Source organism: Trichomycterus rosablanca, chromosome 21, assembly GCF_030014385.1.
Source record: "Trichomycterus rosablanca isolate fTriRos1 chromosome 21, fTriRos1.hap1, whole genome shotgun sequence".
Taxonomy (NCBI): domain Eukaryota; kingdom Metazoa; phylum Chordata; class Actinopteri; order Siluriformes; family Trichomycteridae; genus Trichomycterus; species Trichomycterus rosablanca.
The window spans coordinates 2,258,502-2,273,835 of NC_086008.1; the positions used below are offsets into that span (position 1 = coordinate 2,258,502).

The following is a 15,334-nucleotide window of genomic DNA, read 5'->3' on the forward strand; positions in this document are numbered from 1 at the left end:
ACACCTGCTCCCTATGCACACCTGAGACCTAGTAACACTAGGTCACATGACATTTTGGAGGGAAAATGACAAGCAGTGCTCAATTTGGACATTTAGGGGTGTAGTCTCTTAGGGGTGTACTCACTTTTGTTGCCGGTGGTTTAGACATTAATGGCTGTATATTGAGTTATTTTGAGGGAAGAATAAATGTACACTGTTATATAAGCTGCACACAGACTACTTTTCATTGTGTCAAAGTGTCATTTTGTCAGTGTTGTCCCATGAAAAGATATACTTAAATATCTGCAGAAATGTGAGGGGTGTACTCACTTTTGTGATACACTGTATATGTTTGGATAATTTGATCCCTGACTGTAAGCCAGGCTTCATCACAATAATCCAAGGCACTGGAAGCGAGTCCCAGCAGTCACGTTCCGAAATCAGAGAGGAAACCTTCTCAGAGGAGCTCTCGCTGGATTATTCTGGCCTATTCTAGCATTAACAGATCACGATCTTCCTCCAGACTCCCCAAGCTCTACCTGTGCGAGTTCTGCCTGCGATACATGAAGAGCCGCGGCATCCTGTACCAACACATGCGCAAGTGCGCCTGGTTTCACCCGCCCGCCAACGAGATCTACAGGAAGGACGACGTCTCCGTGTTTGAGGTGAGGCACCGAGACTTCCTTTCAGCCACGAACCACACACACACACTGGGCCTAGCCTGAGTGTGCACAAATAAACTCACGTTCACTGAGGCACACAGGGCCCGACTGCGGTCGACGCCCATATCCTGTCCTACGGGGCTGCAGAGACGTCATAGCGCTGCCAAGTGCGGCTTAGATTCGGATCAAATTGTGCTCTGTAATTATCGCTGTATGAGTTACATGCACAGAAGCTGCTCGGCGTTCGTCTAGAGCTCTGCTTCTTAGTTACTCACCTAAAGCCTAAAAAAAGAAAGTTTATTTTGTAATCGTGGTTCCACCCATTTTACCATCAGTAATTAGTCTGGATGGAGTGTGTGTGTGTGTGTGTGTTCCTAACTCAGCAGAACAAACAGCACTGTCATCTGTTCTGTTCTATGCAATATATAACTCATTTTTACATCTACATGTCCTGTAGTGCAATACAGAGCTCAATGTGTGATGTATTACATCCTTTAATGTAAATAACTACACACTAGGTGTGATTTTTAGCAGCTCTAAGTCTGTATCTTACGTTTTTCTTATCCTGGTGGGTCCTTAAGACCAAGTTTACCTGTTATAATAGTAATAAGTTCAATTAACATAGTGCTCTTCATACCCAAGGATGCTTTACAATGTAAATATTAAAGGAAGGAGCATATAACATCATTATAACACAAAAAAACTGCATTAAAGTACTGGACTAGTGGTCAGAATGTCACCGCTTCTAGTCCTATTATTGCCAAGTTGCCACTGTTGGGCTCAATTGCTTGGTTTTTATTCGGGCGCATTAGGATAGAAGCGTCCACTACATACACAATATAGACTTAGTATAAGTGCAACCCTGTGCACAAAGCAAGCGCTATGAAGCTCGACTTAAAAAAAAAAAAAAAAAGGACTCTAGTGACCGGCACCGAGTTCCATTGCAATACCAAATACAGGGGTTAAATTTTTTAACAAAACCGAAACAGAGACTGATCAAATAGACTGCTAATACACATCTAGATCTAAACACAGAAAGGACACTAGACAAAACATGAATAAAATAACCTGTATAAAATCTAGGTACCTATCTTGCCATGAGAATGACCAATGTGTAAACATGGTATATCGTAAGGTATATCGTAGATACTGTACGTCCTGCACTTGCTGCTTATTGCACTTCTGGTTAGATGCTAAACTGCATTCCGTTGCCTTGTACTGGTACATGTGTAATGACAAAGTTGAATCTAATATAATCTATTAAACACTGCATTATTAAAAACTGCAATACTGCCGCAAACGCAGCGTAAAACGTCTAAATAAATAAATAACTGGGTCGAAACTCTTATCATGCCATCCAAAACTTTAAGTTGGGCAGTACTAGATAGGGAGGGCACTGCTGCAAATCTGATCTAATAATCCAAAGTAAAGAACAAACACATGCCATGTGCAGTTTGTCACACCCACTATGCCCGGCGTGCATCTTAAACCCAAATACCAGTCGGATTACAGGCCCACGAAGTTTGCCACCTAGACCCTAGGGCAGTTGTAGCTTAGTGGTTAGGGTACTGGACTAGTAATCAAAAGGTTGCAGGTTAAACTGCTTTATCCTAGACAGTGTCACAGCGAGGACTGGTTCCACCTCGAAACGATGAGCGAGTGGCAGGAATACCCTGGACAGGGTGCCAATCCATCTTAGGGCTTCTCTGCCACCCACCCCCACCATCAAACATAACCAAGCATGACCGTGTAGACAGTACCGCCGAGATTCAAACCCATATGAAGCCAAACGATTCAAACAAAGCATTTCTTTCAAATTTATGATTTAAGATTTCATCCTGTACGTGTTTCTACTCTCGTTCCCTCAGGTGGACGGAAACGTAAGCACAATATACTGTCAGAACCTGTGTCTGCTGGCGAAGCTCTTTCTGGACCACAAGACGTTGTACTACGATGTGGAGCCGTTTCTTTTTTACGTGCTCACACAAAACGACTCCAAAGGATGTCACCTGGTCGGCTACTTCTCCAAGGTACGTCCCGACAGCTGCCTGTCGAAAGGTTAAGAGTTCGAATCCTAAGTAGAGAGGATTCTAATAAGTCATTGATTTATAAGCCAGGTTGCATTACTTCGGATGCGCTACTTAGACAGTGATAACATCGTGTTTTGCTTACCATCATGCCATTCAAACCGAAAAGATGAGGTGGCACAACGTGCTAGCATGTCAAATAACGTCTCCCTCTGTGTACCGAAAAAAATGAAAAATCAATAATAGTTTATTTATTTATTTTAATTTTATCCCCATTTTCCACTCAATTTAGTCTTCCGCTTCTACCAGAGATATGAACAATGGCTCCCACCCACTTTATGACACAATGATGAGACAAAGGAGCACATTCAGTGCAAGACTCATTCTCCCAAAATGCACCACAGAGCGCCACAGGAAGTCTTTTCTACCTGTGGCCATCAAACTCTATAATTCCTCACTTAATGTGTGACACTATGGTCTATCTGTGCAATGTTCAGTATTCATATGTGCAATAATAATAACGTAAGCATTTTAATTATTTAATTGTGTGTAAATAACTTTTTTGTTTTTGTTTTAAGTTAGTAGAGTTTATTCTTTTTACATAAATGGGTGCTACTGTAAAAAAACCGCGATTTCCCTCTGGGATCAATAAAGTATTCTGATTCTGATTCTGATTGATTGCACGTCGCTGTACGCTCCTCTTCCGACGCGTGTACAGGCCTCCTCTTATCGCCCCCCTGCATTCTGCACGGGCGTCTGTTCCGCCGATCAGGGTCCTTACACAGCGTACGAAGACCCGCACATAGTCCGGCCCCCACCCTGCAGACACGGTGGCCAATTAGTATCTGCTGCAGGCACTGCCAATTACGCCCGCTAGATGGCGCCCAGCCGACCGGAGGCAACACCGAGTTTCGAACCGAAGAGTTCGGAATCTCGGTGCTGGTGCCAGAAATCAATAATTTATTTACATTTGAAAAGAAGTCCTTTCTTCCGCTAAGGCAGCGGTTCCCAAACTGGGGGGCGCAGAAGCATAACTGGGGGGGGCGCGTCTGACTGAAATTAAGCGCGGAACCAATGTTCTAACGTCTGATTTCTTTTTACGGTGGACGATAAACAAACCGTGTTTTCAGGTGTGTCAGGAGTCTAGATCGGGGAGTCCAGTACATCTATCGCTCAGTACACGCTGGGATAGTTCGTCATTCAAACAGATCAGCGAGACTGACATGAAACGTGGCCACTGTTACCATGACTACGCCTCAGCCCGCATAAAGCAGCGCTGATCTGGTGGAGAAATTGTAACCTACAATCTGACATTCATATGAAGTCGAGGGCCTCTGCTGGACCATTTGGAACTTCCACATGATTGACAGCTGTTTCGACTCAACCTACATGTGTGAATCAGCCTTTTCCCTAAATATGGGTCCATCCTTACTGATAAACACCTGAAAAACTGCTTGAGCATCAGCAGCTCCTGTCCAGATACATAAACCTGACCGATACTATTTAGAGCAAATCATCAGAATAAAGTCAGTGTGATTTTTCAGTCACTTGCTCTGTAAATCTGAATATCAATACAGGAACTGAAGCGCATTTTAAAAGCTTTTTTGAAAAATGATGAGGGGACCGTAAAAAGGAGATGGTGATGACCTGTAGACTGAAACAGTAGATCTCAAGCCATGAAAGTGTGGGCACTCCTGGTCTAGATGTACAGAATGGAGAGGTATTTGACAGGGATAAAAAGAAAAACAGCCACTAATACACTGATAAGACGTAAACTCTCACAAATTGGCACAGATTGAACTTTATCTTTTTTTGCAAAGTGTTTTTAATTTTTGAAATAGCAGACTAATTGAAGGAGCAGTTTAGTGATGTCAAAAAGTAGTTTTATAAAGTCAAGTACAACAGAAATGACTGATATAAAGGTTTTTTTCTCAACAAAGTTAAAATTGGCCTATTTTTGTCAGCATTTTGTTGGCGGGGGCGTGGGCGTGACAGATTTTCATCTTCCAACGGGGGGCGTGACAGAAAAAGTTTGGGAACCACTGCGCTGAGGAAGCATCGGATGCTGCCTCGTTCTCCACTCAAAATACTGTTGAAATGTTAAGATACCTTACTAGGGAGGATATTAAGGCATCTAAGGATTCAAACAGCCTCCTTCTTGGAAGCCAAATAGGATGAGGTAAAATGCTGTCTATGTAGAGGGCTCACTAGGTTTTCGAACACATTCTTAGTGTTATTTATATTTATTATTATTATTATTATGTTGATTTGTTTCGTCACACTAGTATCTAATCCACTGTTGCTCTCGCTGCTCTACAGGAGAAACATTGCCAGCAAAAGTACAACGTGTCCTGCATCATGATTCTTCCGCAGTACCAGCGCAAGGGCTACGGGCGCTTCCTCATCGACTTCAGTACGTTCGGCACGGTTTCGCTCCTCCTCTCACGTTAGATCCTCGGGTCCTGTCCTCTGACTGTGTGTGTGTGTGTGTGTGCGTTTGTGTGTGTGTGCAGGTTACCTGTTGTCGAAGCGGGAGGGTCAGCCCGGTTCCCCGGAGAAGCCTTTATCCGATCTGGGTCGTCTCTCGTACATGGCGTACTGGCGCAGCGTGGTGCTGGAGTGCCTGCACGAGGTGCGAGACAGAAAGCTCACCATCCGACGGCTCAGTAAGGTCACCGGCATCTGCCCGCAGGACATCACGGCCACGCTGCAGAATCTAAACATGCTGGAGCAGCGGAAGGACCGGTGAGAGCACTCATATATATATATTACACTCATAAATTGAATGATAGAATGAATAGAAGCTACGATACACGGCACAGCTCCCTTTATAGTTGAACGTGAACCTAGAACGTCCGGCGCCGGCCCCAAATAGGAAAATTCTCGTCCGTGTTTTGACCCCGCCCACATCCACAGGATCGAGTGTTAGTTTTCCAAACTCAGTTACCCGAGTCGTGTTTTTATCTGCTCTGCACGTCGACATCTTGGACATTTTGACCGACCGATTGCTAACTGAATTGCCGTAGGATCGCTAGATTAAGCAGTCAACTCCGCTCTCTGCCCCCCCGCTGTCTCCAGGCTGGTTCTGGTACGCAGGGAGAAGCTGGTAACGGATCACGTGACCCGTCTCCGAGCCCGACCCCGGCTCCTGGACGTCGACCCGGACTGCCTGCGCTGGACGCCGGTCATCGTCACCAACACGGTGGTGTCTGACGAGGGAGACGAGGACGAAGAGGAGGGGGAGGAGGACAATGCAGAGAAAGAGAACGGCAAAGAGGTGAGTCGTTTTATTCTGGTCAGCAGTGTAAGGTATTGGACCAGTGATCGTAAGGTTGCTAGTTTAAGCCCCACCGTTGCCACTGTAACCATCACTGCATCTCCTGCTGGCTGGATGGCTTCATGCGTGTCGGAGGGGGCGTGTGCTAGTCTGTAGTTCTCTTCGGCCAGCATGGATGTCGATTATTTCAGTCCTATAATTGTCATGTAGGTTTGTGTAACGGCGCCGCTTTGTCTCGTCCGCAGGAGTTGCAGTCCAGTCGCTTGGATCCTCTGCCGCCTTGGAAGACGATAGCACAAAGCGAGGACCAGGAAGACAAGAAGTGCTTCCCCACATTCCCCAACAACCGGAGCTCCCCGTCCTCCTCGCCAAACCGCAGCAGTCTCACGAGTCCCGAAGCCCCTCGTCCACAGACCAACGGCGAGCGCAGGGGGCGCGGCCGCCCCCCTAAAAACCCACCCTGGGGCAAAGTCAAGGACCGGCCTCGCACCGGTCCGGGCCGGCCCCGTAAATCCAAGCCGGACGACGACGAGGAACCGTATCCGCCCCAGAACAAAGCACCGCACGCGCCCCTGTCCCCGCCGACCCTCTTCAGCTCTGGGAACGAGCCGAACCCCGCGTCCGAGCAGCGCACGGAAGATTCGAGGCACTCGGAGGCCTCCGCGCCGCGCAGTAGGGGGCGACCGTCACGGAAAAAGACCAGCTCCAAGCGCAGGTTGAGCGAGGGCTCGGAGGACGGCGAGCTCTCGCTGCCCGCGCTGCCCGGACTGAGCGAGTCTCCGAATCTGTATTCCGGATGCAGCGAAAGCAGTGAAGATGACGACGACTTTAATGAAGAGATGGGCGCTCGCTCCCCGCCTGTCCTCACCAAACCCACGTTAGGTCCCAAAAGCAAGGTGGGTAAAAATCAGGAGGATTTTTGTGTAGTATCAGTATTTTCTCATGTTTTTTTCCACAAATGTTTTGAAATAGCTTTGATTTATTAACGTGCATTGACATGTATACCAAACTCAGGTTTATGGGCTCTGTTTCAACTACATTTGTGGGAATTCCTATTGTTTTTTTCCCTAAATTATTGCACAATCTGATACATATCAGGCCGAGGCTTTAACTCCAGTGGTCCTTAATGGTCTAATTAATATTGTTTTTAATTTGTGATTGAATTGAGTATATTGGGGGGGCTTTTGTTTTAGAAAATTTCTGAAATAATTACATTTTATGGCCTGGCTTTCTGTGCCCATATAGCAATAGTAGCCAATCAACATAAACAAAAGGAAACCCTCCCATTAAACAGCTCGGGTTATACAGCAGAAGCACACGCTCGACGAACGGCAGTAGAATACATCGAGCGCTCAATGTGGTTTACCAAGAGCACTAATCTGTACAGACTCTTAGTCCTGCCTCCAAGAAATGGAAACCCTCCCCCTCCACCACCCAATCCTGAATAAAATACTAGGAAAACCTAAAGAGCTCAACAATCGTAAATATGACGTCAGACTGTGCTGGATCCCAGGACACTGCGGCATTGCGGGAAACGAAAAAGCACAGGAGGAAACGCTGTAAACTGCAGGCTCCCCCCATCAGATATAAAACAATCACTGCCTATAATAAAAATATGTGGCAAAAAGAATGGGAAAAGCAAAAGCAGAACAAACACGACCAAAACTGCTGACTGGAATGAGACTGGAACAGACGACTATACAAGATATCGTATCGGGCACACTCGCCTAACACATACACACCCGGTGAAGGGAGAGCGACATATGACCACTAATACACAAATAACCATTGAACATTTATTGACAAAGTGCGCAAAATATAACGTAGAACGACAAACACTTGCAATACCAAATACAATGGTTGACATCTTTAACGACATCGAGACAGAAGCTGCGTCCGGAATCGCTATACTTCCATACTCGATAGTACGCGAGATGAGGACGCGAGAGCGGTTAGTATGTCCGAATACACAGTATAAATAAAGAGGTACGCGAGAAGTACCCGGATGACGTACTTATTGCGCAGCCACGTTTGAGTATGCAAACGATGCACACTTGCGGTCCGCTGATGTATCCCATAATGCAACTGGAGCCGCGTAGGCGATTGAAGCGGAATAAGAAACAAGAAAGATAGCGGAGTCCTCTGTTCACAAGTGTAAGTAAGATAAATAAAATAAAACATTTTAAAGACGAATAAATAACATAAAGACGATAAATATCCAGAATTTTGGCGAGTGGGGTTTGTAATGAGTCTGTAACTGGTGATATTACGTCATCACGTCCTCACGTCGTCACTTGAAGTTGGTAAAATGGCGGACGTAGTACGTAGCGGTGTTGTGTGCATACTGCACACTTCTGTACTGAAAGTATGTACTTCTTTACCGGCCGAGTAGTGCATACTTCCTCCAATCTAGTGCATACTCTGTAAGTATGCGATTCCGGACGCAGCTAGAGACTCTATCAGAGAAGACTGATAATAAACATCTAGAACTAAACACAGAAAGGACACTAGACAAAGAACATGAATAAATAACCTGTATAAAATGTAGGTACCCATCTTGCCATGTTCATCCACACCCAGAACCTTTTCCAGAAAAGTTGGAACATTTTGTTAAACAATTGAAGGAAGATTTTTTGATTTGTTAAACGGACGATACGCATCAAATCCTCTTTCTGCCTGATGTACCGCTGAGCACCAAGTTTAAAAACAATCCACAGTGTTCACCGACGGTATTGACGATTCATTTACACTCAGTTTTATACTGGAGCGCTTTGTAGCATCATATGGAGAAATGACTCCAGGATCAGGAAATGTGGGCGCGCTGTCCATAAAGCAAACCTGATCTGACCGTTTCACAGCTCTAGCGTCGACGTGCCATATTTTCCTCACGACGCCGTGCTAGACTTGAGGTTGAATAAAACAGTTCAGTCTCTGCGTCGTTTCCGTCTACATCATCAGCGGTGCTTTAAATGGTCAGAGGCAAAACGGGTCTAAGTTCAGTTAGAATGAACGAACGCTTAGAGTTCAGCCGCAAGCTGCACCGGCACAGCCTGTGGAAAGCGGTTTCGCTGCAGATCGTGTGTAGGTAGCTTAATTATAATATAATAATCAAAAAATCTTAAGAATGCAGCATAAGGCGTGAAAATAGCGATCTGCCAGTAAAGCAGTGCAATTGTGTTTCCTACATAACTGTGATTCATTATTAAAGCTTTGTTTATTACTTAGTTAATCTTATTAATAGTAAACAACCGATCCTGTAACCCGATCTGGGCCGTTTGCTTTGTGTAGTTCAAAATATTGCCTTCGTTCTATATCTCAGAAATAAAAGGACATTCATTATTTAGATAATAAAAAGATAAGCACAAATACAGTATTTTATTTTCTTTGTTTTATGAGAAATTATAAAGGGAAACTTTATAAAAAGGTATAGTGAACCCAGTATTGTGAATATCATCGCATCACGGGTAGAGTGTATCGTTACATCTCTAGTTTATGCACTAAATAAAAACAGTAAGCTGTATTAAAAATGCATTTTTTTTTCCCTTGTTTTTTTCAGAAGCTTCCACGGAAGCGACGCATACGTCAGCGCAGCCACCCACACAGCAGCGTGGTAACGGAAACCATTTCGGAAACCACCGAGGTTCTTAAGGAGCCTTTCGTGGATTCGGACTCCGAGAGGCCCATGCCCCGACTAGAAGAGGAAACTCCTTTCGGACATGCCCTCCGATGTTACCCACCTGCTCGGAAGCACCTGGAACCTCCACCTAAAAGAGTCCGACCAGGAACTCACTCCGAGTCTGAGGAGGATGGTTAGTAATGCCTTATTACATCATGTGCTTGTATCTGTTACTGACTGTGATTTATCACTTACTGATGACTGTTTTTTCTTCTACACAGATTGCTCGCTTGTGCTGAAGCCAGTCACCGTCCTGAAAAAGCCAGAGGGTACGGAGGAACTGGAAAAGGTGGAGTCTCCCTCCGCGACGCCAGAAGCCCCGGTCAAGAAGAAGAAAGGCTGGCCTAAGGGAAAGAGCCGGAAGCCCCTGCACTGGAAGAATGACCCTGCGAGGAAGAGAGAAACTGAGGACGGCAAGGCAGCCGACACCAGTTTGACAGCCCAGTCCTCAGAGGAACCGCCGCTGCCACCGAAGGTCAAACGCAAACCTGGGAGAAAGCCTCGAAACCACCACGCTCAGGAAACGGCTGCCAGAGAAGAGCTGGACAAGAGCCAGACCTCGCAGCAATCGCTCGAGGATCGGACCTCCAAGAGGAGAGCTCCGACCTCTGACCTGGACTGCGAAAGGAGCAAAGACTCGGAGGAGGACGACGTTTTCCTCCAAAAGACGATCGAGCAGCCTATACCCAGGAGACGAGGCCGGCCGCCCAAGAAACCCGCTCTCAAGCCTCCCGTTCCCAAACCCGCTCCCGTTTCCGAGCCGGAGGATGAGGAGGATCGAGCGTCGGCCGAGGAGAAGCCGAGTCTTCCACCTTCCTGCGACCTGTCCCCGGCTTCTGACTCCAGGGTCCACCAGAACGGAGACGTGCCCGAGCAAGAGGACGACGAAGACGACAACCCGGGCAGCAGGAGGACTTTGGCCATGCAGGGCTCGGGAAGCCGCAGAAGCGACGATCACGACGCAGACGACGAAGGGGATGGCCGACTCGAGGAGAAGAGCGACGCCGACAAGTTGAGGAAGAGTCAGGATTCCGATGACGACGACGACGACGACGACGAGCTGGAAGATGACGAGGAGGACGCACCGTCTCCTGCCCGGTCGACGCCCGTGAAGGAAGAGCCGCGGACCGGGGAGGGTTTTTTAGACACGTCGGAGAGCGTACCTCAAGAGTACGTCAGCAAGCGAGAAGAGGAGGGCGATGACGAAGAGATGGAAGACGTCCAGGAGGTCAAGACGTCCTCGGTCGACCTGCAGGACGAAAGGCGGCGCCGAGAACAGGAGGAATCTGCAGCCGCCGCCGCCGCCGTGGAGACCGTGACGTCCATTCCGGTTCCGTCTGCTGACTCCCCGGGTCTGCAAGCGCTGGACAAGTCTGACCTCCTAATGCCGACCGAGCATTCTCACGAGGGCTCGGCGTTTAAGGACGAGTTGAGCCACCATCCGCACGCGGACCATCACAGCAGCGAGCTGGACCTGGAGACGGTCCAGGCGGTCCAGTCGCTCACGCAAGAGGAGGCCCAGGAGGAGGAGGCCGAGCCACACAGAGCCTACCAGGACTGCGAGGAGACGCTGGCTGCATGTCAAACCCTGCAGAGCTACGGTCACGGGGAGGGAGACGAGGAAGCCCTGACCATGGTGGAGGATTGCGGCGCCTCCCAGCACAACAGCCCCATGCCCAATCCTCCCATCCCCCCTTTGGCCGGTCAATCTGTACGCTCGGTCAACAGCCCCAGCGTGACTCCCGGACCTCTGGAAAGTGGGCCGGGTCTGTCCGGTTCAGGAGGTGGGAACGGCGGTGGCTATACGCAGATAACGCCCGAGCACCCGAGCTCGCTTTCAGCGCCGTCGCTGCAGAACATGGAGACGTCGCCCATGATGGACGTGCCGTCGGTCTCGGACCACTCGCAGCAGGTCGTGGATAGCGGCTTCAGCGACCTGGGGAGCATCGAGAGCACCACCGAGAACTACGACAATCCCAGCAGCTACGACTCCACCATGGGTGGAGGGGGCAGCGGTAGTGGAAACAGCAGCAGCGGGAGCAGTATATCCGTCCCAGTTGCGCCGGTGTCATCCGCGTCGTCTTCGTCGTCGACGCCGTCCTCCTCTTCGTCGCAAGGCAATAGCTGTTCCTTCGTGTCCACTCCTGGAATGTCGTCTTCCAGTACCGCCGTGGCCTCTCAGCTTGCTATGGGCAACTGCGGTTTGATCCAGCAGGCCGGTCGTAGTCCGAACAGCGGCCCCGGTCCCAACGGCGGCGCCGCCGTTCCGCAACCTCCGCCCCCGCCTCCCCTGTCTACAACGAGCTCTCAAAGCTGTAGCATCAAGTCCCCACAGAGCTGCGTCATCGAGCGGCCTCCGAGTGCCAGCCAGCAGCAGAAGAAGGTCTCGCAACAGCAGCAGTCGAACCCTCAGCCCCAACCTGCCCCCTCTGCGCCCCCACCGCCTCCCCCGCAGCAGCATTCCCTCTCCCAGTGCAGCATGGGGAACGGCTTTGCCTCCACGCCCATGATCATGGAGATTCCCGAGAGTGCAGGGAGCACCGGAGGAGGGCGGAGTCTGTACGACCGCATGGGGCAGGACTTCGGCGCCGGCGGCTACGGTCAACCCTCGGCCACCTTCAGCCTGGCAAAGCTCCAGCAGCTCACCAACACCATCATGGACCCTCACGCCATGTCCTACTCGCACTCGGCCGCCGTCACGTCCTACGCCACGAGCGCCACCTTACCCAATCCCAGTTTGGCGCAGCTGGCTTCCTCGCCGCATCCTCCTCTCTCTCAGGCACAGGCTACCATGACTCCACCTCCCAATCTTAGCTCCAGCTCCATGAACCTGGGCACTCAGTTGATCCAGTGCAACATGCCGGGGGCGAACATCGGCCTGCCCCCTCCGCCGCACACCCAGCGTCTTCAGGGTCAGATGGCCACCGTCAAAGGTCACATCGCCATTCGCACCAAGGCTTCCCAGATCCCACCCGGATCGCCGCATCAGCAGCAGATCTACGGGCGCAGCACGATGCAGGGTTCCCCTCGGACCCTGGCGGTCCAGCGCGGCATGATGCCCAATCTCATGCCCTCTCCAGCTTACAACTCCATGAACATGAACTCGCTCAACGCCGCCATGTCGGCAGGCTACCGCATGCCTCAGACTATGATGAACAGCGGCTACCACAGCAACTACATGAACCAGCCGGCTCAGTATCCCATGCAAATGCAGATGGGCATGATGGGAGGCCAGGCGTACCCGCAGCAGCCCATGCAGCCCAACCATCACAGCAACATGATGTACGCCGGGCCCTCGCACCACAGCTACGCCGGCGTGCCCAAGCAGTCGCCTTACATGAGCAGATGAGCAAGGATCCAGAGTTTGAGAGAGAAGCAAAAAAAAAAAAAAAGAGAGAGAGCAAAGACTCGTATCGAACCCTCTCCCGAAACAGACTCGCAATACTCTCTAAACACAGTGCGCCCACTTCCCGAAGGCCTCGGCGACCACACTAGCGGGTGAAACGCGCAGTGGTTTGTCTCTCTGGTTATAAATTACGTTTGTAAAGTGTTCGCTCTCGCGACACGGAGTCGTGCAGCTACGATCGAGCTGGCCGAGGGAACGGTGCCTGATCTATAGGAACATGTACTGTACAAACTGGACGCTCTGGTCCCTCTGGTGTCCATTTCATCTGTAATATGAGGCAGAACACGCGACGGTTGGCTCTGAGTTTAAGGACCTTTCAAATGGCGAACGCATCATGCATCAAGAATCTGATTTCTTTCTTTTTTTTTTTTTTACATATAGGAAGCCTTACGTAAAGAAATACATTAAAAAATAGAATAAAAAACCAAACCGATCGTTGTTTATGGACTTGGTTTTAATTACAGCCACCGTCACCTTCTTTTCGGATCTGTTTTTTTGGTTGAAATGCTTGTCGCAGTCTCGCCTCATGCTTAGTCTAAAGTATAAGTATCTATGTAAGTGTGTACGGCTACAAGCGGGCGGGGTTGGGGGGCTAAAGGTGAACCCAGGTTTTTTTTTTCTTTGCTCTTGTTTAGACACACTTGTACACATACACTCACAGCCACAGAGTCAAAGTGGAGGCACTACTGCTCGTGCGCGAAACGGAGCTAAATCTAAGACACCGCGGCTAGTATCCAGTAATCCGTGTCTTCCTAGTTCTCGGTATAGGGCCGCATGCATTACGATCCGGCAAGACGCGCGCAGACGTCCTAGGTAGCACGAAAGTACCGTTTGAAGTCGTAACGTATACGTAAATATTCCGGTACTTCCCAACTCGCTGCACGAGGCTCCCGAACCGCAAGAACACGGCGCCCTGTTCACACACAAAACAAAACAAAACAAACACTCCACTTCGGTCCACTAGAGGGCACTCTAATCAATGGTCTTTTTTTCCTCAGCTGCACAGTGCACCACAGTGGTGGATGGGTTTTTTAAAAACCGCGCTACAGTACATGCCGGCGAGCACCGTGCCGACCCGCGATGGCTCAGGACGAGTGTGCGCACCGCAGGAATTATGGACTTTTATCATATAAGATTATAGAGGTGTTACAGCCTTCAGCGGTGAAGGGAAAGCAGACGACGAATCGTTTGCCATGGCGTGCCCGCGTGAGCACGCGGAATATGTACCAAGACTCGTTCTGGTCAAAGTGCATGTCGTACAGGGACGGTTACCAGTATAGGACAGGGGGCTTTGTATTCCTTTGTAATGTCCAGTATTCAATGTCAATATGAGGATTCTTAGAAGATCTGGCTTTTCCTATATGATTTGTGTGAATTTATTATTATTATTATTATTATTATTATAATTTTTGGTTCTCTTTTTGTTTGTTTTAATTTTCTGAATTTTATCAGACTGGGCAGCTTTCTTTTATGACACAAGCTGACTCTTTTTGACTTTAGCAAAACTTATTGTAGAGAAAATGTTTTTTCTATAATATAAAACAAAAAAAACTAGACATGGATATTGGTACTGTCATTTTTCACTTTTGTTTCAGGAGAAAAAAAAACTACATATTTTTTAGCTCAACTTGGGGTAATATTATTATTATTATTATTATTATTATGAAATTCAAAACGTGCAAACAACAGCTCACTTCTAGTGAATAAGATGCCTTTAACCTTTCCATTCCATCTCATTTCTAGAGTTTTCTATCTTTGTGTAGTATATTGATGCTATTTTAAAACAGACGGAGACGATGAATATCTAAAGCTCATTTAGTTGTTCTTTCGTTTGTTTTTTTCTCCCCTTCTTGTTTATTTTGTTTTTTTACACTTTTCTCTCCATATGTGTATAGGACGACTATCTTCCATCTACGAGGCATGTAAAAATAAGCTCAGTATGTTTCTGTCTGTTTATATTGCTTCCTTTTTTGTATCCTTTGTAATTGTACATGGTGAGTTGTAAGCTAAGAGAGAGCGTGGTAGACGGGGAGGTCGAGCGAAGGCGTGCCTGCCCTGGTGTGCCCAGCGTGCCCGCCTTCCTCTCTCTCTTCTCTATTTCCTCCCTGTATGTATTTTCATTTATTTGTTTCTATTTTCTTTCTTAGCAAGTACTTTCAAAGAACTCTGTACATTTTAACATTGAAACGAAAATAAATTATGTTGAGCCGTTTTACTGCTTTTCTGTTGTTATTTGTTGTTTGGTCCTGGAGATGATCCTATTATTCTAGGATGAATACAGCTAAGTGGGTAGCACTGTCACCTCAC

At 48.1% G+C, this 15,334-nt stretch overlaps 1 protein-coding gene across 1 annotated transcript in view; it reads left to right on the forward strand.

Moving 5' to 3' along the window:
• kat6a (K(lysine) acetyltransferase 6A) overlaps positions 1-15,239 on the forward strand; it is a 52,133-nt gene extending 36,894 nt beyond the window's left edge. Inside the window, exons 9-16 of the mRNA XM_063018257.1 lie at positions 503-644; positions 2,510-2,671; positions 4,988-5,081; positions 5,182-5,413; positions 5,747-5,945; positions 6,191-6,841; positions 9,502-9,754; positions 9,843-15,239. Of these exons, the coding sequence (XP_062874327.1) occupies positions 503-644; positions 2,510-2,671; positions 4,988-5,081; positions 5,182-5,413; positions 5,747-5,945; positions 6,191-6,841; positions 9,502-9,754; positions 9,843-12,970 (4,861 nt within the window). The 3' untranslated portion in view covers positions 12,971-15,239. The remainder of the gene's footprint in view (positions 1-502; positions 645-2,509; positions 2,672-4,987; positions 5,082-5,181; positions 5,414-5,746; positions 5,946-6,190; positions 6,842-9,501; positions 9,755-9,842) is intronic.
• The last annotated feature ends 95 nt before the right edge of the window (positions 15,240-15,334 follow it).